At 44.5% G+C, this 27,652-nt stretch overlaps 1 protein-coding gene and 1 long non-coding RNA gene across 11 annotated transcripts in view; one reads left to right on the forward strand and one right to left on the reverse strand.

Moving 5' to 3' along the window:
* LOC126993374 (uncharacterized) overlaps nucleotides 1–227 on the forward strand; it is a 30,234-nt gene extending 30,007 nt beyond the window's left edge. For 4 of the 5 annotated variants that reach the window (XM_050852436.1, XM_050852435.1, XM_050852437.1 and 1 more), the window contains one exon: nucleotides 93–227. Coding sequence is in view for 1 of the 5 variants with exons in the window: in XM_050852434.1 (XP_050708391.1) it covers nucleotides 93–129 (37 nt within the window). In the remaining 4 variants the exon portion in view is untranslated. The remainder of the gene's footprint in view (nucleotides 1–92) is intronic. The other variant, XM_050852434.1, reaches the window with a different exon arrangement.
* Nucleotides 51–25,967, reverse strand: LOC126993375 (uncharacterized). 6 transcript variants are annotated; one of them, XR_007747715.1, is made up of 7 exons: nucleotides 25,840–25,967; nucleotides 14,885–15,284; nucleotides 10,995–11,100; nucleotides 4,048–4,182; nucleotides 2,924–3,175; nucleotides 242–288; nucleotides 51–200 (listed from the first exon to the last, which is right to left on the reverse strand). It is a non-coding gene; the product is annotated as an uncharacterized LOC126993375 (long non-coding RNA). The 6 variants fall into 6 exon arrangements; XR_007747714.1 differs by lacking the exon at nucleotides 25,840–25,967 and adding an exon at nucleotides 20,753–21,976; XR_007747717.1 differs by lacking the exons at nucleotides 14,885–15,284; nucleotides 25,840–25,967 and adding an exon at nucleotides 20,753–21,952 and having other exon boundaries at nucleotides 66–200.
* Nucleotides 25,968–27,652: the final 1,685 nt, after the last annotated feature.

The following is a 27,652-nucleotide window of genomic DNA, read 5'->3' on the forward strand; positions in this document are numbered from 1 at the left end:
GAGAGAGAGAGAGAGATTCATCACATTCTCTCTCTCTCTCTGTCCTTCCTTGGCTCATCTGGTCTCACTGCGTCTTCTCTTCTCCCCAACAGGACTGGTCTCATCTCCCACACCATCTTGGAGGGCTGAGTCTGGTCCCCTGGGCTCACTGGAGGGCTGAGTCTGGTCCCCTGGGCTCACTGGAGGGCTGAGTCTGGTCCCTGGGCTCACTGGAGGGCTGAGTCTGGTCCCCTGGGCTCACTCTGGGCTCACTGGAGGGCTGAGTCTGGTCTCCTCTCATCTTCTTCCCTGCAGGAACCATCAGATTTAGCACAGAGAATATCTCTCTCTCTCTCTCTCTCTCTCTCTCTCTCTCTCTCTCTCTCTCTCTCTCTCTCTCTCTCTCTCTCTCTCTCTCTCTCTCTCTCTCTCTCTCTCTCTCTCTCTCTCTCTCTCTCTCTCTCAGCTCACAGGCCCACAGGGTGTCCCCCCACAGTGAGTTAACAAACCCCACAGACACATGCCCCCCACAGACACATAAAGGACCCCCCCCCTGCTCTCTCTCTCTCTCAGACACATGCCCCCCCAGACACATAGACCCCCCTGCTCTCTCTCTCTCTCTCAGACACATGCCCCCCAGACACATAAAGGACTCCCCTGCTCTCTCTCTCTCTCTCTCTCTCTCTCTCTCTCTCTCTCTCTCTCTCTCTCTCTCTCTCTCTCTCTCTCTCTCTCTCTCTCAGCAAGAAGTGTCAGAGTTTGGTCAATAAATATTCCTGCAACATCAGGCGTTTCTTTCCGTCCCTTCTTCAGCACTAATCGTACGCTGGAACAAGACACAGACCTTGATAAGAGTGGAGATGACAGGGAAAGGAACAGGAGGAGGAAGAGGAAAGGTTAAACTGTATTTCGGTGCAGGAGGAAATTTATATGGATGGTGTTATGAGAGAAATGAAGGGCAAGGTTGGGGAAGTTGGAGTAAAAGTGTACGCTGAGGGAAGGAAGTGGGTGCTGAATTCAGTCTTATTTGCTGATGACACAGTGCTCATTGCAGAAAAGGAAAGTGACTAACAAAATTTGGTCAGTGTTTTTGATAGTGTCTGTAAAAGGAGAAAGCTGAAAGAAAATGTCAACAAAAGTAAAGTGAAGGTTTGTGAGCGAAGTAGAACTGAGGTTGTAGATTTTGTATGCCTATAAAGAGAGGGAATTGAATGTGAAAAGGAATGCAAAATAATTGTGAATGGTGAAGAAATGGAGCAGGTCAGTGAGTTTAAGTACCTTGGATCAGTTATGTGCAAGCATGGTGGTACGGAGGGAGACAAGAGAAAGGGCATTGCAAGGAAGAAGGGTGGTGGGGTCTCTGGGACGAATCATGAATGGCAGAAGTGTGAGCATGGAGGTAAAGAGGGATTTGAGGAATACAATAATAGTACCAACCCTCACATATGCAAGTGAAACATGGGCCTGGAATGAAAGTCAGAGGTCTGGAGTGCAGGCAGTGGAAATGAGTTATTTGAGGAGTGCTTGTGGTGTGAGTAGAATGGATGGAATGAGTAATGAAAGTGTGTACGAGCGTTTTGAAATGTGTCACGGGGGTGAAGGGAAGAAGTGAAGCGACAGACTTTAAAGTGGTTTGGCCACATGGAGCGAATGGAGGAGAGTAAGATGACCAGAACATAAGAACGCAGGAGTCTGCAAGAGGCCGGTAGGCCTGTACTAGGCAGCTCCTTTGACCCTAAGCTCCCGTGTATCTAACCCCACCTAATATCGCTGTCCATGAATTTATCTAGTCTATTTTTGAATGTGACAATTGTATTGGCACTCACCACATGACTGCTAAGCCTATTCCACTCATCCACCACCCTGTTAGTAAACCAATTTTTGCCTATGTCCCTGTTGAATCTGAATTTATCCAGTTTAAACCCATTACTTCGTGTCCTACCCGGTTCTCTTACCAACAAAACCTTATGAATGTCTCCCTTATTAAAGCCCTTCATCCATTTATAAACCTCGATCATGTCTCCACGCACCCTTCGCCTTTCTAGAGAATGCAAGTTTAACTGTTTGAGTCTTCCCTCGTATGACAAGTTTCTCAACCCCTGAATCATCTTAGTCATCCTCCTCTGCACCGATTCTAACATTTTGATATCCATTCTATAGTAAGGTGACCAGAACTGAACCGCATAGTCAAGATGAGGTCTAACTAATGCTAAATATAGTTTGAGGAAGACTTCGGGGCTTCTGTTGCTTACGCTCCTTGAAATAAATCCCAGTACTCTATTAGCTCGATTTCTAGCTTGAATGCATTGTGCCCTTGGACGGAGATCAGAGCTCACTAAGACCCCTAAATCCCTCTCGCACCCAGACCTACTTATGAGAGTGTCATTTAAGCATGTATGAAGTGTGAAGCGTGTATGTGAGTGAGATAGAGGGAGGGAATGCTAGAGGACGACCTCCAGTGAAATGGAGGGATAGGGTGCAAGAGTACGTTAGGGAGAGGGGGGAAAGATCCTTGAGAAACTTTGAGCAGGCAAGGAGGGAGTGTCTGGATAGAGAAAGCTGGAAGCTCTTCTGCCGTGGCCATCCCCTGGACGGAGCTCCTAGGAGCAGGCGTCCATGAAATGATGATGAGGAGGAGGTGGAGGAAAGGGAGGAAGAATGGAGGTAACTTGAGGGAGGAGGAACACAAGCCAGTCACAGGCACACAGGAACAACACACAGACCTTGATGGGCACAACACAGGAAGAGAGGAGGAGGAGGAGGAACACCTAAACTCATGCCTCAGACACACACCCAACATGTCCCCAACACGCTCCCAACATGCCCCCAACCTGTCCCCAACATGCCCCCAACCTGTCCCCAACACCCACATAACCAAAACAACATGAAACTCTTCCCCAAAAAACTCGCTTCCCAGAAAACTTTCCCTCAAGTTGGGACTAACTTTTTTTCCTTTGAAGACCAACCAGGACTGGAACAAGTCATGAGACCCTGCCGAGTGGGGGCTGAGGAAGGCACAGGCAGGCGGGTGGCTGCCTGCCGTGGGCCGCTGGTCTCCTCCACGGCTGCGGGGTGATGCGCGGGGCACAAGGGTCGTCTCCTGGCCACACACACTGCCGCCCCCGCCCCGCTGGCCCCGGCGTCCTCCCCACAGGCATACGGGGCCCTTCTCAGCAGGAGGCTGGACTGTGTTGACCTGGAATATGTTATGCACGTAAATTCAAGCCACTATACACACGGGCGGGCTCTGTGCCTTGCCGAGTTGTCTGCCAGCATATCTGACCCACGTGGATTTGCAATAAGACCATTAGTCCTCACTGAGCAGCCCCGGAGCCCTGAGGTAAGTGGACAGAGGGAAGCACGGTGACGCATCAGGAGGAAAGGACAGGATGGAGTGGAGAGTATTCTGGGTACAAGGACGACAGTGATGAAAACACTGTGAGTAGTGACGGCAGTGGTGAGAGTGACTTATTTAGGGAGTAATAATGTTATTTCCCTATCTGTGCTGCACTCTAGCCCGGCCAGTGCTCCATGACAACAGTGCAGGGTAAGAAGGCTACGCGTAAGGCAGGTGTGCCCCAGACTGACACAGCCGGCTCTGAGGAGGACTGAAAGTGAGTGAGTCAAGTAGATGTTGTCTAAATTATTTCATATTACTGTATTGACATCCAGTGGTGAGGAGGTGAAGCATGGCGCCAGCCTGTGCTGTGTGTCCTGCCCCAAGCCCCGGAGCAGTGCTGTGTGCCGGCAGCTCACACACACCCTGGCTACATCTCACACACTAGCCTGGCTATTACACAACGTATTATTGCAAGTTGGATTTCACCGCTGTGTTCAGTGAGTTGAGACGCTTCACACAATGTGAATAAACAACAAAAAAATAGCTGTTTTTACCCGCATCCAGGGAGCCTTCAGTGAAAACAATGCCTGTCGTTTAAGGGTTAAGCAGTGAAGTTCTGGGCTGAAGAAACAAACTTTAGTTCAGGAGAACACTTGTTTCAACTGTACCAAATGGAAGGTGGCAAGTACCTCAGTTAGCTCAGGTGTACAGAGCTCAGAGGCGCCTACCTTGCAGCAGCAAACTTTCCCTGGAGTGTGGAGACTGACCACAGTGGTCAATGCCAGTGGTGGTCTCAGCAGTGTCTCGGCTCTGACGCTGCTGCGTGGAGGAGGAGGCTGGGCCCAGGGGACTGAAGTCAGCACCTGCAATGACAGTGTCTGTGTGAATACAACCCTCACCAGTGTCTGTCTACATTCGTGAAACCATTAAGTATTTTAAAACATTTGATCAGTTTTCCTCGGAGGCGACGTTTCTCAAGAGAGAACATGTTAAGGGTGGAAAGCCTTTCTTCGTAGGACTTCTAGTGCGAGGAAGGGATCATTTTCGTTGCCCGACACTGAACGCCTTCTAATTTAGCAGTGTCCTTTGCATGGTGGGAAGTATTACATCTTTATTCTTGAATTAAAAGTTTCTTTTAATGAAGCCCAACATTCTGTTCGCTTTATTTGCTGCATCGATGCATTGATGTGAGAATTAGAGGTTCGACGCGATTTTGACCCCCAGGTCCTTAATGCATTGAACACTTGTGAGTTTAACGCCGCGCATTTCGTAATCGAACTTCTTATTTCCCGTTCCAACTTGAAGGACCTGGCACTTGTCTACGTTAAAGGGCATCTCCCATCTATCCGACCAAGCTGAAATTTTGTGCAAATCCTCTTGGAGGCTTTGCCTGTCTTCGTCAGTGAGAACCGAGTTACCAATCTTTGTGTCATCTGCAAATTTACTAATGCGATTATTGAGTCCAACATCCACGTCGTTGATGTAGATAATGAAGAGCACTGGGCCAAGAACCGAGCCCTGAGGGACGCCACTAGTGACCGGCGCCCACTCTGAGTTAAATCCGTCAATCACCACTCTTTGTTGTCTGTTGCTCAACCAATTCGCGATCCATTGGTTTACTTGACCATCAATACCTATTTGCTTTAATCTGTAAAGTAATTTATGATGTGGGACTTAATCAAACGCTTTCTGGAGATCAAGATAGACTACGTCCAGTGATTTGGTTACGTCATAAACAGTGAAGAGGTCGTTATAAAAGGTCAATAGGTTTGATAGGCAGGATCTTTTGTTACGGAAGCCATGTTGTGAGTCCCCAATTAATGAGTGGCTTTCAAGGTAACTCACAATTTTGTCTCTAATTATGTTCTCAAGTAGCTTACCTACAACTGAAGTTAGACTAATGGGCCTGTAATTACCTGAGAGAGAGAGAGAGAGAGAGAGAGAGAGAGAGAGAGAGAGAGAGAGAATAGAGACAAAGAGGGCCGTTGGGCTCCCTATCTTCCCTAAAATCTGCTAAAGCGTCGACAGTTTCAGGAGTCTCGGGGTCAAAAGCAGTGCCTCGTTGCCGAAAGTTGTTGATCTGCTTCCTTTTAATTACTGCGGAAGAACGGCGATTATTTATAACGGAATTAAAATACCATTAACTTTATTCTGATACTGGAGGCCTGCCAAGGAAATCTCAGGTCTCCAGCAGGCCTAACCTGCGGGTACTTTTGGCACTCCGTGGCGAGCTCACTCTTATAGGAGGCATTGCCCCATACAGGTGAGGACACAGCCGCTCCCAGTGTTCAATATACCTTGGCCATAACATTGTATTTGAGGACTCTTATAGGAGGCTTTGCCCCACACAGAGGTGTTGAAGCAAGCCTGAGTGACGGCAGGCTGGCGGGCTGCCGTCGGGACCCAAGCCAGCTTGTTGTGCGCAGCAGAGTGTGCGGGAGGAGGAAAGAGGGGAAAGGTGTGTGTGTCATTCTCAGGGGTGACCACGGTGGAGCGCAGACACTCACTAGTTGTGGTCGAGGCTTAATTAAGTTGATGAGTGGTGTTAAGACCGAGTGAGCAGGTTACCTGTCACCCCGTGTCAGTGGGAACACTTGCCATGTTTTCTTGGTGCGTTGGTGCTACTCATTCTTGTGTTTACAGGTTAGTTCAGACTGATAGTTTGTCCAGTGTGTTTGCGGTGGTTCACAAGTAATTAGACTAAGCTCCAAGTGTTACGAGTGACACAGTTTAGTCTCACAAGGCTGGACCCTGTCCCTTGACCCTTAGTTCACCATCAGAATCCCTTAACAAATATATTTACCTCAAGTAATGTTCTTAAAGTCTCGCTGCCCATATTATTTGGCAGATGATGATCCTGTGTGCGATAACGGTGCCTTACAAGACTTGCTAAATAAACTACTAACTTTACTCTCTGGTTTAAATGGTCAAGAATGAATTCTACTTTGAGGTATAATGAACCTACATGATTAAGGAGTGCCCATGCCAGGCACGGCATACATACCAGTATACCGGGTAGCTACTACAAAAAAAAGTAACCTACTGCTACTTTCTGTAAGTGGTTGACTCACAAGCATTTTGAAGTCAGCAGAACCTTCATCAATCCCTCTAATTGTAAGGGTGTGCCTGACAACACCAGTGCACCAAGTTAACCTTCATCAATCCCTCTAATTGTAAGGGTGTGCCTGACAACACCAGTGCACCAAGTTAACCTTCATCAATCCCTCTAATTGTAAGGGTGTGCCTGACAACACCAGTGCACCAAGTTAACCTTCATCAACACATCCTCCTGAGTGTTCATCCTTCCTTCCAAGAATATAATTGTTCCATCAGTGGTTTCATCCTTCCTTCTAAGAATATAATTGTTCCATCAGTGGTTTCATCCTTCCTTCTAAGAATATAATTGTTCCATCAGTGGTTTCATCCTTCCTTCTAAGAATATAATTGTTCCATCAGTGGTTTCATCCTTCCTTCTAAGAATATAATTGTTCCATCAGTGGTTTCATCCTTCCTTCTAAGAATATAATTGTTCCATCAGTGGTTTCATCCTTCCTTCTAAGAATATAATTGTTCCATCAGTGGTTTCATCCTTCCTTCCAAGAATATAATTGTTCCATCAGTGGTTTCATCCTTCCTTCCAAGAATATAATTGTTCCATCAGTGGTTTCATCCTTCCTTCCAAGAATATAATTGTTCCATCAGTGGTTTCATCCTTCCTTCTAAGAATATAATTGTTCCATCAGTGGTTTCATCCTTCCTTCCAAGAATATAATTGTTCCATCAGTGGTTTCATCCTTCCTTCTAAGAATATAATTGTTCCATCAGTGGTTTCATCCTTCCTTCCAAGAATATAATTGTTCCATCAGTGGTTTCATCCTTCCTTCTAAGAATATAATTGTTCCATCAGTGGTTTCATCCTTCCTTCCAAGAATATAATTGTTCCATCAGTGGTTTCATCCTTCCTTCTAAGAATATAATTGTTCCATCAGTGGTTTCATCCTTCCTTCCAAGAATATAATTGTTCCATCAGTGGTTTCATCCTTCCTTCTAAGAATATAATTGTTCCATCAGTGGTTTCATCCTTCCTTCTAAGAATATAATTGTTCCATCAGTGGTTTCATCCTTCCTTCCAAGAATATAATTGTTCCATCAGTGGTTTCATCCTTCCTTCTAAGAATATAATTGTTCCATCAGTGGTTTCATCCTTCCTTCTAAGAATATAATTGTTCCATCAGTGGTTTCATCCTTCCTTCCAAGAATATAATTGTTCCATCAGTGGTTTCATCCTTCCTTCTAAGAATATAATTGTTCCATCAGTGGTTTCATCCTTCCTTCTAAGAATATAATTGTTCCATCAGTGGTTTCATCCTTCCTTCTAAGAATATAATTGTTCCATCAGTGGTTTCATCCTTCCTTCTAAGAATATAATTGTTCCATCAGTGGTTTCATCCTTCCTTCTAAGAATATAATTGTTCCATCAGTGGTTTCATCCTTCCTTCTAAGAATATAATTGTTCCATCAGTGGTTTCATCCTTCCTTCTAAGAATATAATTGTTCCATCAGTGGTTTCATCCTTCCTTCTAAGAATATAATTGTTCCATCAGTGGTTTCATCCTTCCTTCTAAGAATATAATTGTTCCATCAGTGGTTTCATCCTTCCTTCTAAGAATATAATTGTTCCATCAGTGGTTTCATCCTTCCTTCTAAGAATATAATTGTTCCATCAGTGGTTTCATCCTTCCTTCTAAGAATATAATTGTTCCATCAGTGGTTTCATCCTTCCTTCTAAGAATATAATTGTTCCATCAGTGGTTTCATCCTTCCTTCTAAGAATATAATTGTTCCATCAGTGGTTTCATCCTTCCTTCTAAGAATATAATTGTTCCATCAGTGGTTTCATCCTTCCTTCTAAGAATATAATTGTTCCATCAGTGGTTTCATCCTTCCTTCTAAGAATATAATTGTTCCATCAGTGGTTTCCCCAACTTCTACAAGTCTTCCTATGTATGCCCTCCTCTCATAGGTTAGTACATAGTGTTTCTCTTCCTCAGGGCAAGTCTACCCACACTTCCTAGGAACAAAGCTCACGTCGGTGTCTTGCTCAAACTCTGCATCACAGTTTTCATGTGTTGCCAGTGACAGGATCCACCACCAGGGTGCAAAATGCTTGCCACCATTTGCTAAAATGTGTCTCAATTCACCCCACAACTTTTTTGTTGGAGTGAACTGAGACAAAACTAATCAGTCCGTAACACCAAAAACATTAAAGACATTTTATTTCTGTTCAATTCGTATCAAACCTCAACTATTTAACAACCAACATGCAAAAATTGTTGCATCTAAAACCTCAAATAACTTCAGGAGAGTATATTTACCAAAACTTTGGGTTTTGCAACACAAAAGTTCACGGGGGTAAGAAATCCTACCCTTAGGGAGAATGGATTTTACATGCTTTTAACCCTTTCATTGCTAAACGCTCGCAGTGAGCAGTAGGCGCATTTGCTGGTGGTGCTAAACACGCTGCGAGCTCAAGCCGCACTCAAATCTCCCGCATATGGGAGTGTTCCAACACTATTTCTCACAACACAGCATTGCCAATTGAGTGTGTTCTCCACTAAATTTGGTGGAAAATCATGTCACCACATATGGGAGTGTTCCAACACTATTTCTCACAACACAGCATTGCCAATGAGTGTGTTCTCCACTAAATTTGGTGGAACATCATGTCAGCCCACCGCGGAAAATCTACGGACGAGTAACTGGTGGTTGATCTTGTCCACTAGAGCGGCATTTTTGCATGGCTTCACCGATCACCTGACTGATTCTTTGACCAAATAGTTGTAAATATTGCAGTTGGCAACACAACCTTGCCAGAACCTCAACTTCCCCAAGGAGAGATGTCCGCAGTTGCCTCAATACGGCTGGTCATCCCGCACACACCGACGTGAGTGTCAGCATTCAACACTCCCTGAACGTGCATGTACGTTCGCAGGAGAGGCAAACATAACTGACTCTTATAGATCTGGGCCTCCTCTTTCCAATGGTGTGTTTGGTTTGTGAGATACAGAGACCCCCAAGGATTGCCCGGCTGCGCCTGAGATACTCGCGACCCCACCACACCCGCAATGAAAGGTTAACAAACTTCCTTCTGAAAAGATGTAAATACAAAGTTTATAGTTATAGCCGAGGCGTACCTAATTAACACAACAGGAACACCATGTTCAACCAAACAACTTCACAATATTGACTGTCTCAAGCAATTTACCCAAAAAAAGTGGTCTCGATACACCCCACTCAGCAATATATATATATATATATATATATATATATGTATATATGTATATATATATATATATATATATATATATATATATATATATATATATATATATATATATATATATATATATATATATATATATATATATATATATATATATATATATATACACATATATATACACATATATATATACACATATATATACACAGTCATACCTAGGTTTGAGTGTTTTGATTTACGAGCAAAAAAAGATCACAAAAATGCCTTGGACAAGGAGCGGGGGTGACTTGGCAAACCAGCATCCTGTTTGTCCATTTTTTTCTTTTTTGTTTAATTTGAGGCCATCAGGGCCAGTACCCCCCAGCCCCCGCCTGTCACGTGTGAACCTCAACCTACTACTACTACTACTGCTACTACTACTGCTACTACTACCACTACTACCACTACTACTACTACTACTGCTACACTCGGCCCTCGATGTAACAGATTAAAAGGGGGTAAGGGTGGTCCGTTGCTTGAAAATACGGTTTTGACGTTTGTAGAGCTGGTGTCACACCGGACAAATCTACTCAGCCTCCTTCTAGCTCGGAACAATTGTTTTTTTGTGATCCAGGCGGCCAGGCGCATGTGTGCGAGCAGCCCTGGCCACACGCCGGGCTTGAGCAGCTGACGGGCGGCTGCTGCTGCTGCTGGTAATGATGGGTGTTGGCAGCATCACCCCTGCATTGGCGCCGCCCGGGTGGTGCTTTCGTTGGGGCCCGTGTGTGTGTGTGTGTGTGTGTGTGTGTGTGTGTGTGTGTGTGTGTGTGTGTGTGTGTGTGTGTGTGTGTGTGTGTGTGTGTGTGTATTGTGGGCCCAGGCTCCTCAATTTGTTTATTCTTGTTTTCCACATGTTGCGCGAGACTTCTTTCTTTTCTTCCATCTCTTCTTTTTCAAAAAGAAGAAAGGAAAGGGTCCCGTGCAACATGTGGAGGATGGGAATTGGCAAACTGAGAAGCCCAAACCCATAATAAACACAGCCACACGCGTTAGGCCCCCCGATGGGGGCGCGTTTCGTGCCGCCGGATGTGGGGCAAAAATACCTTCAAGCGCCAGATGTCGACAGTTTTCAGTTTTCCCCATAAAGGCGGACACACTATACGATGCGTCCTGTCCGACGGCCAAAGAGTGGGAGCTACAGCCATGAGGCAGTGTGTGTGGGTGTGATTTGACCTGCACGACACGGCCCGATGGCCTTCTGTTTAGGGTTTTGACGTTTCTAAAGCCAGCGTCACACCGGACAAATCTATGTCCGTTGACGTTAAATCGGGGTCTGTTAAATCGAGGGTCGAGTGTACTACTACTACTACTACTACTACTACAACACCTTATACAACAGGCACAGGGTCTTACAGTGCCTCCTCAGGTGCCACAACACTGGGCGGGGAGTGTTCCAGCCTGGGCACCACCAAGACCGGCAGCTCGGGAGGGTGACACGTGACTCCCACGGCCCGCAGACCTGAAAAAGTTTGAACATTTTGTGAGCTAGCTCTAAAAATGTTAAAGATAGCTCAACAGGATTTTGTGGGAGTGTGCGTGAACAGCTTACGCATGTACGTACACACAAAATTCTAGTTACGCACATGGAAAACAAACGGAGAAAAACGCAAACTAACACACATGAAGTTGAGGGAGAGACAGAAATAAATACAAGGGATGCATAAAAAGTTTGGACCTTTAGTAAGCTAGCTCTGGAAATGTTAAAGATGACACAACGGGATATGGTGTGTGTGTGTGTGTGTGTGTGTGTGTGTGTGTGTGTGTGTGTGTGCTCCATGTACACACTGAATTTCATGTCAGCACAGACCAAACAAATTGAGAGAAACGCACACACACACACACACACACACACACACATGAATTTGAGGGACAGTGTGAAAGAAATGGGCTATGTGCACGGAGAAGTGTGGACATTGTGTGAGCTGGCTCTAAGAATATCAAAGATTGGTCAACGGGATTTTGTTGGCACATGCATGGGACAGTGTTCAGGAGGGGTCCACAGCCTCCTCTGGCCAAGTCAGTGCTTACAGCATGGATTCTTCTTAGTCCCTGAATGCAGGGCAGTGACAAGTGACTTCCGGAAAATAGAAAGGGGTCGAGGGGGAGAAGCCCCCTCGGTATTATTCCAGAACGTCAGCCGTCTGACAGCAAAGAACACTCTTTGTGTCCATACAGCACACTGCCGTACTGGAAGGGGGGGCGAGGGCTAAGCCCCGTCAGGAAGGTTACGTAAGGTTAGATTTGGTTTAAACTTATTTGGCACGCAGTGCGGGGCGGCGGAAACACACCGCGCAGGACAGGACATGGCAGCGGCAGTCCACTGCGCGGGTCAGTGTTGCGAGAAATACGTCCTGGCAGAAATAAGTGGCTCTGCTGTCCACACACATGCCCACTGGGGGAACACACAGCAGGAAAAACATTGATTTGCCTGGTTTTGTTGTAGTTTGTCCACTTGTGATCTTTGAGAGTGCTGAAATATACAAACAGTAAGCAAGTTGAACCTCTCTGCGAGCTATTTTGTGGCTGCATCAGCGGCCGGCAGTGGGTGCACAACAGGCATTGAAAAGCCAATCATTTAGTGATTTCTGGAAAAAAGTACTACTCCTTAAATAAACATCATATTTAGTCCAGCAATAAGTGTCAGCATCTTGAAATTAGTAGACTACCCTGTCGTGAATAGTCCCCCAGGCATGGATAGTTTCTGCACACACACACAACACTCCAAACGTGTGCATGAAACACTGCACCAGTGGTACAATGGGCAACAAACACTGCACCAGTGGTACAATGGGCAACAAACACTGCACCAGTGGTACAATGGGCAACAAACACTGCACCAGTGGTACAATGGGCAACAAACACTGCACCAGTGGTACAATGGGCAACAAACACTGCACCAGTGGTACAAAACCTGTCCAGGAATGGACACCAGTGTGAGCATTGTGTGAGCTAGCTCCAGGAATAGTAAGGATAGCTCAACAGCACCGTGCAGCCACGCGTGGAGTGAGTCGTGGCCGTGATGGGGTGTCTTGCTCCGTGTGGAGGGTGCTGTGTCGACATGGCTGGCAAAGCCAAGGGCGCGATGCACTTGTGTCACGTTGGTAAGGATTTCACAGGTGGATCGCATGCTGTCTGTGCCCTAAATGGTGGCATGTGAAGTGTGCTCATCTGTCTGGAATTAAGCAGGAGAATATACCTAAAATTAATTGGATTTGCAACCCATGCCTCCACCAAGCATCTCTGGCTACCAAAATTGTGGAGAAATTGGATGAATTCAAGCAAGAGTTATCTAAAGAAATATCTGTGGTAAAAGATGAAGCTGAGTCAAGGGCTGAGAGGATGCAGGAGGGCCTGGGGTCAGTTGCTGACGCCCTTGCTGAGGCGCTGAGTTGGGCTGAGGTGGCAAAGACAGAGAGGAAAGTCAAGAAGAATATTCTGGTCGTGAAAACTTCTACACAGGAAAAGAAGGCAACAGACATGAAGGATGGAGTCTCCCAGGCATTGAATGGCATTCAAATAACTGATTCAAGATTCACTAATGGAGGTAACATTGTCATGAACTTTGATAATGAGAACACAAGGGCTGAGGCTGCTCAAAAACTGCTGGAGTCTGTTGAGCAAATTAGTACCAAGAGTGTTGGAAAGATGAACCCAAAGATGCAATGTGCATAAAGAGGAGACCAAGGAAGAGATAAAGGAGACCATCTTAGACCGCAATGAGTTCTTACACGCAATTGAGGGTGTTGAGGATAAGACTGAGATGGTTTTTAGAAAGCCTGCGGCGGGCGGCACGAGGCACTACATTCTGAGGTGTGACCCAACTGTGAGGGAGCTGAGTCACAAGAATCACGACAAGGTGAAATTAGAATGGGGAATATACACAGTGAGAGACAGATACCATGCAATTATATGCTATCATTGTCAGAGATACGGCCATCTTGAGGCCAACTGTACTGCTAAGAGAAATGGGGAAGCCCCAAAATAATGTTTCAAATGCCTTGGCAATCATCAATCACAGGAGTGCGCCGTGGCTGAGAAGAAATGCATAAACTGTGTGAGGTACAAGAAGCCTGTAAGTAATGGTAAATGTTCAGAGAGTTGCCCATCTCAAAATTTGATACACTGGCTATTTATTTCGGGCCAAAACATTGTGCTTTTTCATTTGGAGATAGTTTTTTTCTTCGGAAACTACTACAAACTGACTTGTTGCAATTTCATCATCCGCCGCCACAGCCGCAAAATGGCTCGCAGAGGGTTTAGGGTGGGGGAACATATTTAAACTATCACAACCGACCTTTACGACCTAACAGCTAACGGCCCCCTCGACCCCCTGCACCCCCCCCCACATGTATATGCGACTTATTTCTGCGAGGAGGTATTTCTCACAACTCCGGCTGCACCGCTGCCGTGCTCATCACAAGAGCAGTCAAATATGGCGCACGTAAACAGTGTTAGCCGTAATTGTTTCGTGAAACTAGAAAAACACAACAGTAGCAGTAGAACACCGTAGAATTAATATAACCTTACCAGGCGAGTGTGGCCCAGATTATTGAGTCGTACGCTATTCCTCCCACGCCCGGGCCCACAACACCGCGGCCGCAAAAAAACACTAACTTTTAAAATCGGTAGCAGTGTTTCTGTCAATTTGCGATGCATATGTATGGGGTTCAAAATGCATGGAATAATGAGATCTAACCCATGGCTAGGGTGACAAGTACCGCAGTGAGATGGGCAACTCTCTCAACACATCCCTAACTAAGCAGGGCCGCGGCGATGTAGTCACTCACACGAGCCCTGGTGTGGAGGCATGTGGGTAAAGATTTGTTTTAGGTCCGTGCCAGCATCTCATTACCTACCTTATGAAACATCAGTATCACTTCATATATCTTTTCTACAAACCTTAAACAGTCATGGAAACGCTTTGAAAATCCAATTCAAGGACTTTTTTTTTCTCTTGAAAATATGGGATAATGTTTACGAAAGCGCGTTGCCTCCTCTGGTGCTGGCCGCAGCGACGCTGCAGCCAGTGCTGCGAACAATACCTCCTCGCTGAAATAAGTCACATATCCATGTGGGGGGGGGGGTCCAGGGGGGGCTATGCCACCCCTGGTTAGAAGGGGGGGTCGAGGAGGGCACAACCAACCTCTCTGCGAGCTATTTTACGGCTGTGGCGGCCAGAGGAGGCGACGCGCTTTCATAAACATTATCCCTTTTATTTTCAGGAGTAAAAAACGAATCCTTACTGGCATGTGGGCCTCACAGGCTGCCCCGTCCTCCCGAGGAAGGCACAGGTGAGGCGGGTGACAGCTTCCTGCCGTGAGGGTGCACGCCTGCCGCCGCCAGCACCGTGGGCAGGTCAGGGTGGGCAGCACGGCCAGGGCACAGAGGTGTCGTGGGAGCAGGTGGCGTGGGGGGCAGGGCAGCAGGTGCTCGATGGGGCAGTGAGGGGCAGGGCCAGGCAGGACGTTCCCTCACCCATGGCTGTGTGTGGGCAGGAGTTGGTGCGGTGCTGCCCATGGTGCGGAGGGGGTGGTTCTTCTTCTTCTTCTGACCTGTAACGCTTTGCATCAGGTCCTCCTCCTCTCGTTCCTCCCTTCCTCTTATTCACACACCTTCCTTTTCAGTGTTAGGTAATTTTCTAACCTGGAATAAAGTCACAATTATCTTCACTTATTCAGACATTTGTGCCTTTTCTCCCAGCACTGCGCGAGGAACCTTAACATGGCCGCGGGAAGAACACTGGGGCAGGCGGCGGGCCTAACAATATTTACCTCCTCATCAACAATTATTCACTATTTATTAACTTCAAAGGCAACAGAGTAACATGAACAACTCTATAACTATTTATTAAGTGTTAAAGACTCTATGGCCAAGTGTGGAGGGACGAAGCAGGAGTCTAGTTATCTATATAGTCTAGTAACTATAGGTCAGGATCAAAAGGGGGAAACTCACCTAATGGATAGTCACAACGATTTAGCCAGAACAGTGAAAAAGAACACGGGTATGGCAAAACATAATTATGAGATTAGAATTGCCAAGGAAGCAAAGACCAATCCAAAGGGCTTCTTTCAGCCTTATAAGACCAAGGTTAGGGATAAGATAGGGCCGCTTAAGTCAGGAGAAACACTGATTGATAGAGATGAGGAAATGAGAGAGGCGTTAATTAAATAGGCGTTTCTTAACTGTATTTACCAAGGAAAGATTAGATGATATACCTCAGGGAGAACAGATCTACAGGGGAGAAGAGGTAGAAGAATTAACCGACATCAACATAAGTAGGGAGCTCGTGATTAGACAGATAGAAAGACTTAGTCACCAAGGCACCAGGGCCAGATGAACTTTTCCCCAGGGTAATAAAGGAATGTGAAACTGAAATCAGTGGGCAGTTAACAGAAGTATTTAGGAAGTCACTAGACACAGGGGTGGTGCCTGTTTCATGGAGGCAGGCACACGTTATTCCAATATTTAAGGAGGGTGACAAATCTTCTATGGAGAACTATAGGCCGCTTAGTTTGACGTCAGTTATAGGTAAAATGCTTGAGTCAATAATAGCTGATAGTATTAGGGACCATATAGACAGACATAGTTTAATTCACGACTCACAGCATGGGTTTACTAAAGGAAAGTCGTGCCTCACTAATCTTATATCCTTTTACAATAGAGTATACGAGGCAGCTGACAATGATGAGAGCTATGATGTGGTTTATCTTGATTTTAGTAAGGCCTTCGATAAGGTACCTCACCAGAGACTGTTAAATAAAGTCAGGGCTCATGGGATAAGAGGGAAGGTATTTGATTGGATTAAGGCGTGGATTAGCGACAGGAAACAGAGGGTTACCATTAACGGTAAAAAATCCGAATGGGGTAATGTTACCAGTGGGGTTCCCCAAGGCTCAGTTTTAGGCCCGCTTATATTCATTATCTACATCAATGACATAGACAATGGGATAACTAGTGACATAGCTAAATTTGCAGATGACACCAAAATAGGATGCACTATTTGGACAGGGGAGGATGCTAGAGCACTGCAGGAGGATCTCAACAAACTGTCAGCTTGCTCAGAAAAATGGCAGATGAATTTTAACATCACCAAGTGTAGCGTGCTTAGTGTAGGAACACGCAACCCATTACACGGGTATAGTTTAGACTCCACAGCGATAGGCAGATCAGAGTGTGAAAGGGATTTGGGAGTGTTAGTGAACTCTGACCTAAAACTAAGGAAGCAATGTATTAGTGCGAGGAATAGGGCTAACAGGGTATTAGGCTTTATTAACAGGACGGTAACCAACAGGAGTGCAGAGGTCATCCTCAGACTCTATTTAGCGTTAGTTAGGCCACACTTAGATTATGCTGTCCAGTTTTGGTGCCCACACTACAGAATGGACATCAACTTGCTAGAATCAGTTCAGAGGAGGATGACCAAGATGATTCAGGGGCTGAGGAACCTCCCATATCAAAATAGGCTGAAACATCTAAACTTACATTCACTAGAGAGACGAAGAGTGCGGGGAGATCTGATAGAAGTATTCAAATGGGTCAAGGGTTACAACAAAGGTGATATAAGTAAAGTACTGAGAATTAGCCAGCAGGATAGAACTCGCAGTAATGGATTTAAATTAGAAAAATATAGATTTAGGAGAGATATAGGCAAGCATTGGTTTAGTAATAGGGTGGTGGGGGAATGGAATAGACTCAGCAATCACATAGTTAGTGCAGGGACGATAGCTTGTTTTAAGAGTAGACTGGATAGCTACATGGAGGAGGACGACAGGTGGCAGTGAGGTGTGGGTGCAGTAAGGAGACAGGGTACTGGAGCGTACACCTGTACCGAAAGTAAACGAGGATCAAGCCTCTACCTGTAACCCCTGAAACTACACCTCACCCACCGTGAGTACTGGGGGGGATTCTGGAGCTGCCCTGTGTAGGCCACTCAGCCTTTTGCAGTTTCCCTATGTTCTTATGTTCTTATGTTCTTATAAGCAATTAATTAAGTTACTACTTATTTGAAATTATTACTTAAAAAACGCCTAAAATAGGTGTTTCTTGTAGTTATTTTTTTTTTAAATAATAGTAATTATTATAAGTTTCAATGATCGGATGATCGGAATGGTGATTGCAACAGCAGTACTTAAAAAATGATCGGAATCGGATCAGTTGCCCAAACTGATTGGATGATTGGGGATCGGAACAGCAAAAAAGTGATCGGTGCCCACCACTGACATATATATATATATATATATATATATATATATATATATATATATATATATATATATATATATATATATATATATATATATATATATATATATATATATATATATATATATATATATGTATGTAAAGTGAAAAACTCATCTTGGGTAATGTATATTAACCCCTTGACAGCAGATTTCCTACAGTAAGACCTCACCAAGCTACAGGAGTGGAGCAAAAGTGTCTGCTACAATTCAATGAAGAAAAATGTAAAGTCCTGCACCTTGGGAGGAGATATCCAGCACACCAATACCACATGGCAAACACTCCACTATCCACCACAGAGGCAGAGAAAGACCTGGGAGTGTATGTTACCAGGCTACCAGTGAAGGGATATCCAGCACACCAATACCACATGGGAAACACTCCACTATCCACCACAGAGGCAGAGAAAGACCTGGGAGTGTATGTTACCAGGCTACCAGTGAAGGGATATCCAGCACACCAATACCACATGGCAAACACTCCACTATCCACCACAGAGGCAGAGAAAGACCTGGGACTATGTGTTACATGGTTACCACTGAAACCCAAATCAGTGCCAATCGCAGCGGACGGGTTAAACTATGGTTTCATTTAACTTTGCCAAGTTTAATACAAGAAAATGGACTCATAAGACTGAAACAAATAACAAGTGGAAACAAACAAGGATTATTGCAATAAAAATCATTTAAATAAACAAAATCAATTTGAATAACAAATCCGATTTAATTCATATAAATCGAATTTTTTTATTTATTTTTTTGAAAAATCATGATTTATTCCATCCCTGCTACTCTTAACCTGGTAGCAGCGGGGATCATGTTTCTTAATGGTCCCTCCAAGCGAGAAAAATAAAAAAAATCACCCCTCACACAAACTTTTTCATAATATATATCAAAGCATTTGTGATCAGATTATGTATCATCTATTTTGGGGGTTTAAATCATGGCACAAATTTGGCCCGCCACTGCAACACGGTAAAGCCACAAATTTGGCCCATCGCTGCTACACGGTCAAGCCACAAATTTGGCCCGTCGCTGCTACACGGTCAAGCCACAAATTTGGCCCGTCGCTGCTACATGGTAAAGCCACAAATTTGGCCCGTCGCTGCTACACGGTAAAGCCACAAATTTGGCCCATCGCTGCTACATGGTAAAGCAACAAATTTATTATCGCTGCTACACGGTAAAGCCACAAATTTGGCCCATCGCTGCTACATGGTAAAGCCACAAATTTGGCCCATCGCTGCTACACGGTAAAGCCACAAATTTGGCCCATCGCTGCTACATGGTAAAGCCACAAATTTGGCCCATCGCTGCTACACGGTAAAGCCACAAATTTGGCCCATCGCTGCTACACGGTAAAGCCACAAATTTGGCCCATCGCTGCTACACGGTAAAGCCACAAATTTGGCCCATCGCAGCAACACGGTAAAGCCACAAATTTGGCCCATCGCTGCTACACGGTAAAGCCACAAATTTGGCCCATCGCTGCTACACGGTAAAGCCACAAATTTGGCCCGTCGCTGCTACATGGTAAAGCCACAAATTTGGCCCATCGCTGCTACACGGTAAAGCCACAAATTTGGCCCATCGCTGCTACAGGGTGAAAGATCACAAGTGGACAAACTACAACAAAACCAACCAAATTAATGTTTTTCCTGCCGTGTATTTCCCCGGCATGCATGTGTGGTGGACAGCAGACCGACTTATTTCTGCGAGGAGGTATTTCTCGCAACACCGGCCTGCATAGTAGACCACCCCCGCTGCCGCTCTGTCCCGCCATGCACTGTGTATTTCTGCCGGCCAACACTGCATGCCGAATAAATTTAAACTAATCAAACCTAACCTAACGTAACCTACTTAATGGGGGGCTTGGTCCCCCTTGACCCCCTTAACAGGGGACTACGCCCCCCCCGACCCGCCTTCTATTTTCCGGAAGTCACTTGTTACTACACTGCATTCAGGGACCAAAAAAGAATCCATGTTGTAAGTATCACCTTTGCCAGAGGTGGCTACCCTCTCGTGAATATTACCCCCTCCTCCTCTTGGCGTGCCCAAATCACCTCAACCTCCTCGCTCGGCACTGGACTCAGCTCCTATTTGGCCTGCCTGGTGGGCGGCAACCTGGCACCTCCACCCTAACACCCAGAGGCTCACCTTCCCCCGTCTCTTCACGTGCCCAAACCACCTCAAGATCCATACTCCAGCCCTGCCCTCAGCTCAGGGGTAAAAATGTAGCAGGAGTAGGCGTATTATTTTCAGGACACAGAATATGCCCAAACCAGCAAAAAACCTACTTTTAGGAGGGTACATACATCAGGAACACTACAGTTCCCCGTAGCACACTCCACCTATGTGAGTGTGAGGTTTCTCTCTCTCTCTCAAGTGGCACAAATTACTTTTAAACTAAACCAACCCCGACTTGTAACCTAACGGCTAACGGGGGCTTTGCCCTCTCTCAACCCCCCAACCTACCCTGACCATACCTAACAGCTACCTGGGGGATAGGGTTCGACCCCCCCCCCCCACCCTAACCTGACAACACACACATCTAGGCAATACTCAACCGTGTCGTCCTCACTTCCTCGGCCCCTAACTCAGTGCAGGGCTGCAACTTTTGACGTAATTACCTTAAACTAGCGTAATTTCACATCGTCTAAGGTAATTTTAGAGTAATGCTCTTTTTAGCGTAATTCTAGCGTAATTTAGCAGGTGTTGGAGTAATTCTGAAGTAATTTAGACATGATTTCCACTGTCGACTCATTTCAAAGACACCCTCACCTAGTTTGTGGTGCCGTGGATGGTACAAAGGTAAGGGGAGAGAACAGAAAGCCTCCTGTGTCACAGTGTGTGTGTGTGGGTAAATCTTACCAACAGCGGCTCCTGCCTTGGTGAGGAATGGTGCAGCCCACGGGTGAGAGGGGAAAAACTGAGCCAGCTCGTATACTTTTAAAGACCCACTGTGGACATACTAAAGCCGTCCTCCAAATAAAACCACAACAGACGTGTTGTATATCGACTACTTATCATGGAAGCAGGTCAAGACGGCCCCTGACCACGACGGCCCTCCGCGACGGTCCTCCCTCACGGCCCCGTGTTTACCAGGACGGCCCCACCGTGACGGACCCTTTCAGACGATAATAATTTACACATATTTAAAGAATATCCAAAATTACACGTTTGGTAAACATCTGGAGGTGGAAATCACGAGAAAAGCACCCAAAATAAAGGAGACAAAGTTGCCTCAGGGGAATGTCCCACACACACTAAGCACTAAGTTTTTATGTTCATGATAACTTTTCTTTTCAGGCTGTTAAAAGTGATTGCCAGAATGTTGTTGTTGTATACTTGATCAAATTTTCCGTTTATCTTGTATTAGTTTATCGCCCTCCTAGTGCTGGTTTTCAGGAAAATGTCAAGTTGGTGAATTTCCTTACTCAGAATGACCTCTGAACTCCTATTTGTCACACTCCTAGTATCTTGTTAGCTCTATTCCTAGCTATTATACACTGCTCCCTGGGGCGTAGGTCACTACTTACTTGAACTCCCAAGTCCCTAGGGTACTGTTATTTAATGAGTAGTCTACAGTCATATTAGTTTTGCCTACACTCATTATTTCACCCTTGTTAAAACTAAATAAAATATATAGGCCTAATACCCTTAGTATACCTATTATTTTAAGAAATTGCATATAAGGTAATAGCATCTTCGCCCCATTACAGTGTTCATATTATCCCGACGGTGTTTCTGAGGACTTCACCATGTCTTTAGCAGCTGTAGAAGAGAGTGAAGAAAGCTATGATGAGGATACAGATAGCTCCAATCATTCATCTCCTAAACCTAGTCGCTCAAAAAAACTTAAACGTAGCAGTAACTACAAGCAAAAGTTTCGCCATGCCTGGCTACAAATTCCAGAATTCAAAGACTGGTTGAGACCACCTCAAACCATCAATGATTCAAAAGCAAGGCCCTCCTGTTCATTTTGTGCTACACCAGTACCTTGCTCAAAGTCTGGCATACAAAGACACGGGAAGAGTGCGGGACATATTCAGAAGATGAAAACATGTAAATTACAGCGTGCTGTTAGTCACTGCTTCACTGCCCAAAGTAGCACAATTGATTATGAAATGTTGACTGAAGCCAGAGTGTGTTGTTTCATAGCAGAAAACAATCTAACATTTTCATTAGCTAACTCTGTAATTGATTTAGTCAAAGCTCTCTGTCCATCCAACTCTGCTGAGAAAGATTCTTTGCAGAAAATGAGCATGAGTAGAACAAAATGTGTTAATATAGCTCGGCAGGGTCTGGGGTTCCACTTCTCTAAATCTCTTGTAGAAATTTTGAAAACAACAATGTTTAGTATAATTCCTGATGAGACAACTGATATTAGCAGTGAAAAGCAGTTAGCTCTCTGTGTTGTGTATTTTGACTATGAAAAAGTGGAGCCTGTAACATCATTTTTGACATGGCTGTTGTTGAAAATGTGATGCCCAGTCATTATATGATGCAATAAAAAGTGTTTTGAAGATAAAATATCCCTCTCAACAACATCATAGGCTTTGCTTCTGACACATGTAATGTGATGTTCGGAGAAAGACATAGTGTTGCTGCTCTAATGAAAGCTGACTATCCCAATATTTCTTTTGTAAAATGTAGCTGCCATATAATTCATCTTTGTGTGTCACATGCTTGTTTAAAACTTTCAACTTCACTAGAAGACTTGTGTAGAAACATATATGCTCACTTTAGTAGATCAAGTTTGAGGCAGCATGAACTTAAAGAGTTTCAGCAGTTTCTTAATATTTCACCCCACAAAATGCTATCATTTGGACAAACAAGGTGGCTGTCATTAGAAGCTTGTGTATCCCGTATATTAGAACAATGGGATGCCTTAACACTATATTTTACATCTGTGGTTAGTGAAAACCATGACCCTTCATATGTGACAGACAGTATTCTCAGGAACCTGAATAACCCATTCATTAAAGCTCAGCTACAGTTTGTTCAAGTGCAGCTTCACAGGGTCAATGAATTTAACACACTGTTTCAGAGCTCAAGTCCTCAAATTCAAAACCTTCATGACCAAGTTGTAAGCCTAGTGAGAGAACTAATGGGAATTTTATTCAGGTACCGGTAGTCCGCAACTGTGATCCTCTGTCTTTCGATGTTGAAAGTGCTAGATTTCATGTACCACTGGAGGATGTCTATATTGGAATAGGAGCTACAGACACAGTTCTTAATTCATCAATTTGCAAAGATACTGAAGGTATTAAGAAATTCAAAGCTACCTGTAAAGCATTTCTAATTGAGTTGGTTAATCAAATACGAACCAGATTCCAAGTTAAAACTCTAAAGCTTCTCTCTTTCATAACACCAGAAAATGCAATGAATATGAAGCCCCGTAGCCTCAGGGAAGTTTTTAAGGCTTTTCCATATTTACAAACAATTTGTAACTGTGAATATGCAGATTTGGAGTGGAGAAACCTTGGAATTGACACAGAGGTTGGAAGCTTTGGTGAGAATGATGTTGTAGAATTTTGGAAATCTCAACTAGGAAAAAAGAAAATGAATGGGGAACCAAAGTACCCAAACCTGATGAAAGTGGTTGGATGTGTTATGTCACTGCCTCATTCCAATGCTGCTGTAGAAAGGGTATTCAGTCAGTTGAATTTAATAAAGACTGACTTAAGAAATTCTCTGAAGCCATGCAGTCTTGTTAGCTTGTTGCATATTAAAAATGGTCTTAAACGGGTTGGAATAAGTGCACATGAACTTACAATGGACAGTGATCTCAGAAAAGTACTTAAACAAGTAAAAAGTAATGCTACTGAGAGTCAGTGCCAGGACATTCTCTCAGAAAGGTACAAAATTTAGTATTTCACATGTATAGTACTGTAAATGCCTATTCATAACCAGTTAACCAGTTAACCAGTATCTCCACTCCTTCATTCCTCTCACTCCATACTTCAGCATTTCTGCACTTATTCCATCCACACCTGGGCCAGGATTCCCTGGTACCTTTCCTCCCCTCAGCCTAGTTATTGCTTTACTAACCTCCTCCCTAGTTATCTGTTCCTGTACTTGCTGTCTACCACCTCTCAAAATATCACTGCCATACACCCCTCACTGCATCCTATTCCTTTGCCCCCAACACCACTCCATCCTCTCACTTTCACCACGTACCCCTCCTGTCCTTCCTCACTTCCATCCAAAACAATTTCTTATTCTCTCTAAACTTGTCGCACAGTGCTCTCCCAAACTCTTCATCCACTCTCGTCTTATTCTCCCTAACCATTCTCTTAACCTGATTCCTGCATGCTTTATACTCCCCTTTCCTTCTCCTTTTCACCTCTTCTGTTACATTCCCTTTCAACATCTTCCTATATGCCCTCCTCTTCCTTGAACTTTTCCTACACTTCATTCACTTGTACATCCTCTCCTACCTCCATTGACACCTCCTTCATTGCCAGTCACCATTCTTCCATATTCCTCCTTGTATACCGCTGCTGATGCAATCTCATACAGGTCACCTTCTTCTCACCTTCCCTCCATCTATTCCCTTTTCTAAACTCCAACCTCACCCTAACCCTCAATTTAACCAATACTGCATAGGAAATATGATTTACAAAAGTAATATACTCAATTTTTTTAGTTTAGAGTTTAGTGAAAAAGAATTAGGTGATTGAAAATGACCAAAGAAGTGTGTTAGTGAAAAGAATTTTGTGATATATAACAAGGACCAAAGAAGTTTCTATTCCTATTATAGTGTATGCCTCGGTTTAACATTTCTTTGATAATGATAAAGGTACCTGAGATATTTATAACTTACTTTAATATAGTTTACTGGTATAGGTATATAATACTGGGAAAGGATACTGTGATTTTCCAAGGCCAAAGAACTTCTGTTCCTATTACATATTGTATTATAACATTGACCTAATTCTTTTGTATGATGTAGCAGCAGTAATAAAAGAAATGTTATAGTATTCTTTATATGTTGCCTTTCTTTTCACAAAATTAAGTGTAATAGATGATAAACATAGAAGCAATTCTTTTGAAAACATGGTAAACTTAACTACATAATATAAGGTAAATCTAAAGTAATCATGATAAAAATGTAAGGTAATTTTGTACAAAACAGGGTAATTTTCGACTTTATCTAAGGAAATCCCAGATTCAGGGTGTTGCAGCCCTGACTCAGTGTGTGCCGGGCCGTGAGGGGGTTGATTGCGCTTCAGTTATGTATGTTGTTATTCCAGTTTGAACACATTTTCTAGACCATTTCCGATGCTCAATAGATCAATCTGAATACACGGAGGCATGAACACTATGGAATATATGCCCTTGTGCTTCACAGACCACGCCCACTCCTCCTGCACATTGCCCAGGTCAGGTTAGGCAAAACCCTGACTGCTTCTCCTTATTTCCAGTATTTCCAGCCTGGCAGGAAGGTTCCCTGTAGCCTGGACGCCTCCCACCACAAGTGCTCCATTAAAGCCAATATCTGAGCGCCAGGAAGCAAAACTGGTCCCCCTTGTGAGGCGTGAGTGTTTCTCCTCATCTGTACTTCTTCTTCTTCTTCGTGGGTGTGCTCTTTGCACCGTGATGGCGCCTGCAGCAGCTTCAACGTTGCCAGATTGTCGTACTCAGCTTCTTATATTCGCTCATTTCAGACCAAAAACCGTCGCACCCATAAAACTAACGATACCCATTTCTAGTTATTGCTAAAAATGTTAATTGTAGAGGGTTTTTTATGATCGTTATGCGTTAGAAATAGGAAAATCAAGTGTGGTGAGTACGATAATGTGGCATCCCTGAGCAGCTTCCCAGGCCACTAATAATGCGTCCCTTCAACAACGCCAACAGCGCCAAAAAGAAAAACTGTTCATCGAGACGAGTGGTGACTGTCTCTCCTTATTTCCACTATTCACAGCACCACGGCAGCCTCAATGTCTCACCTGGGGTCGTGGAGGGACTCTGGGAAAACAGCCCAGCGTGGAAAAGACGAAAAATGTCCCTGACAGACGTGGAGGAGCAGCGAGTCACTGTCCGCCGCCGAGGAGTGGTGGTCGGGGTGGGCAGGTACCGTTAATTTGAGTACCGGTACTCAGATTAACGGTACCTGCCCATCCCTAGTCTGTGGTCGGGGTGGGCAGGTACCGTTAATTTGAGTACCGGTACTCAAATTAACGGTACCTGCTCATCCCTAGTCGGTGGTCGGGGTGGGCAGGCACCGTTAATTTGAGTACCGGTACTCAAATTAACGGTACCTGTGGCGGGCTGCCTGGCAGGACCGCCGCTTTCCTTTCAAGAAAACTCTCTCATCTCAACAAAAGGCAAGTAATTCTGATTCTGTTGTAGGTCAAGCTTAGCATTTGTTCATTCTAGTGACAGAGAAGTTCAAAGTAGATGCCAAGACATGGCAGAAGAATCTTACAGGACAAAAAGGAGGCGACTGAAATTTCTTATGTCAGCACATTTAGATTTCCTTCAAAATTCCTCAGTAAACCAAGTTGTTGACTTGTACGACACTAACAACAGTTATCTGAGTCGTGTGCTCACAGTTCAGAAAGCGAAGTGTTGAGCAATGATCATTATGAAGCTGCAGGAACCTCTCATGTAGGTTTTAACCCGGTAGCTGCGGGGATCATGTATCTTAAAGGCCCCTCTCAGCGAATTAATGAGAAAAAATCATCACTCACGCAAACCATTTCATAATATACAGTACCAACGCATTTGTGATCAATTTACGCTTCATCTATTTTGGGGGTTTATATCATGGTAAAAATTTGGCTCATAGCTGGTACACGGTAAAGCCACAAATTTGGCCCGTCGCTGCTGCCGGGTTAAGAAAGCCCAAGATCACAGTCTGGACAGAGATTGTTATTCCTCTCCGCTTTGTGACAGCTCAGAAAGCAGCGAGGTTATGTACGTGAACCTGATGACAGTGTTGCAAAAATGATCATTATGAAGCTGCAGGAACCTCTCATGTAGGTTTTGAGAAAGCCCAAGATCACAGTCTGGACAGAGATTGTTATTAGCTCAGAAAGCAGCGAGGTTATGACAGTACGTGAACCTGATGACAGTGTTGCAAAAATGATCATTATCCTTGCATGGGAAGGGAGGATTTTGAGGGGTGACAATAGATATATATGGAGCCGAACGAACAGTTTTTCTTGAGTTTCTGAAAAGAGTGGGATATAGTCTGAGTGTACATATTGTTATGCCGGACGTGTTACTTGGGTTCCGTGTCGCCGTCAGGAGACTCCGTGGGCGGGAGATATGTAAACACTTTGCACAGCTTCAGTAGTTTAATATTCTTCCTTAGTAGTACACTTCACTCTGACTCTTCACTGACCACTAGCTTACTCTGACTGGGACTCTCTCGCCCTCTTCTCCTATATATATCCAGAACAGTACAGTCTAGAATGTTACAGTATATTTTAGATCATACAAGAACATTTTGGTGAGCAAATATATATGGAGCGAATGAGCAACACTTCCTTGAGTTTCTGAAAAGGTGGGATATAGTCTGAGTTCCTGTCTGGCGCCTGGCGCGCCCCCCCCCTGCGGGACGGCCTTGCTCCCTCCCTTGCCCCCCGCTCCCCTCCTCCTCAGGCCTATGGTCGCCGGGAAGCTTCGCCAACACAATATTACTTACTTTAAACTAGTTTATGGTGAGTATAGGCGTGATGGCTATTTGTGAATGATTGTGTGTGTTAGATTAGGTATAACATTTTTCTTTACCATTTCAGATTGCACGTTCTTGTG

Source organism: Eriocheir sinensis, unplaced genomic scaffold, assembly GCF_024679095.1.
Source record: "Eriocheir sinensis breed Jianghai 21 unplaced genomic scaffold, ASM2467909v1 Scaffold607, whole genome shotgun sequence".
NCBI lineage: Eukaryota > Metazoa > Arthropoda > Malacostraca > Decapoda > Varunidae > Eriocheir > Eriocheir sinensis.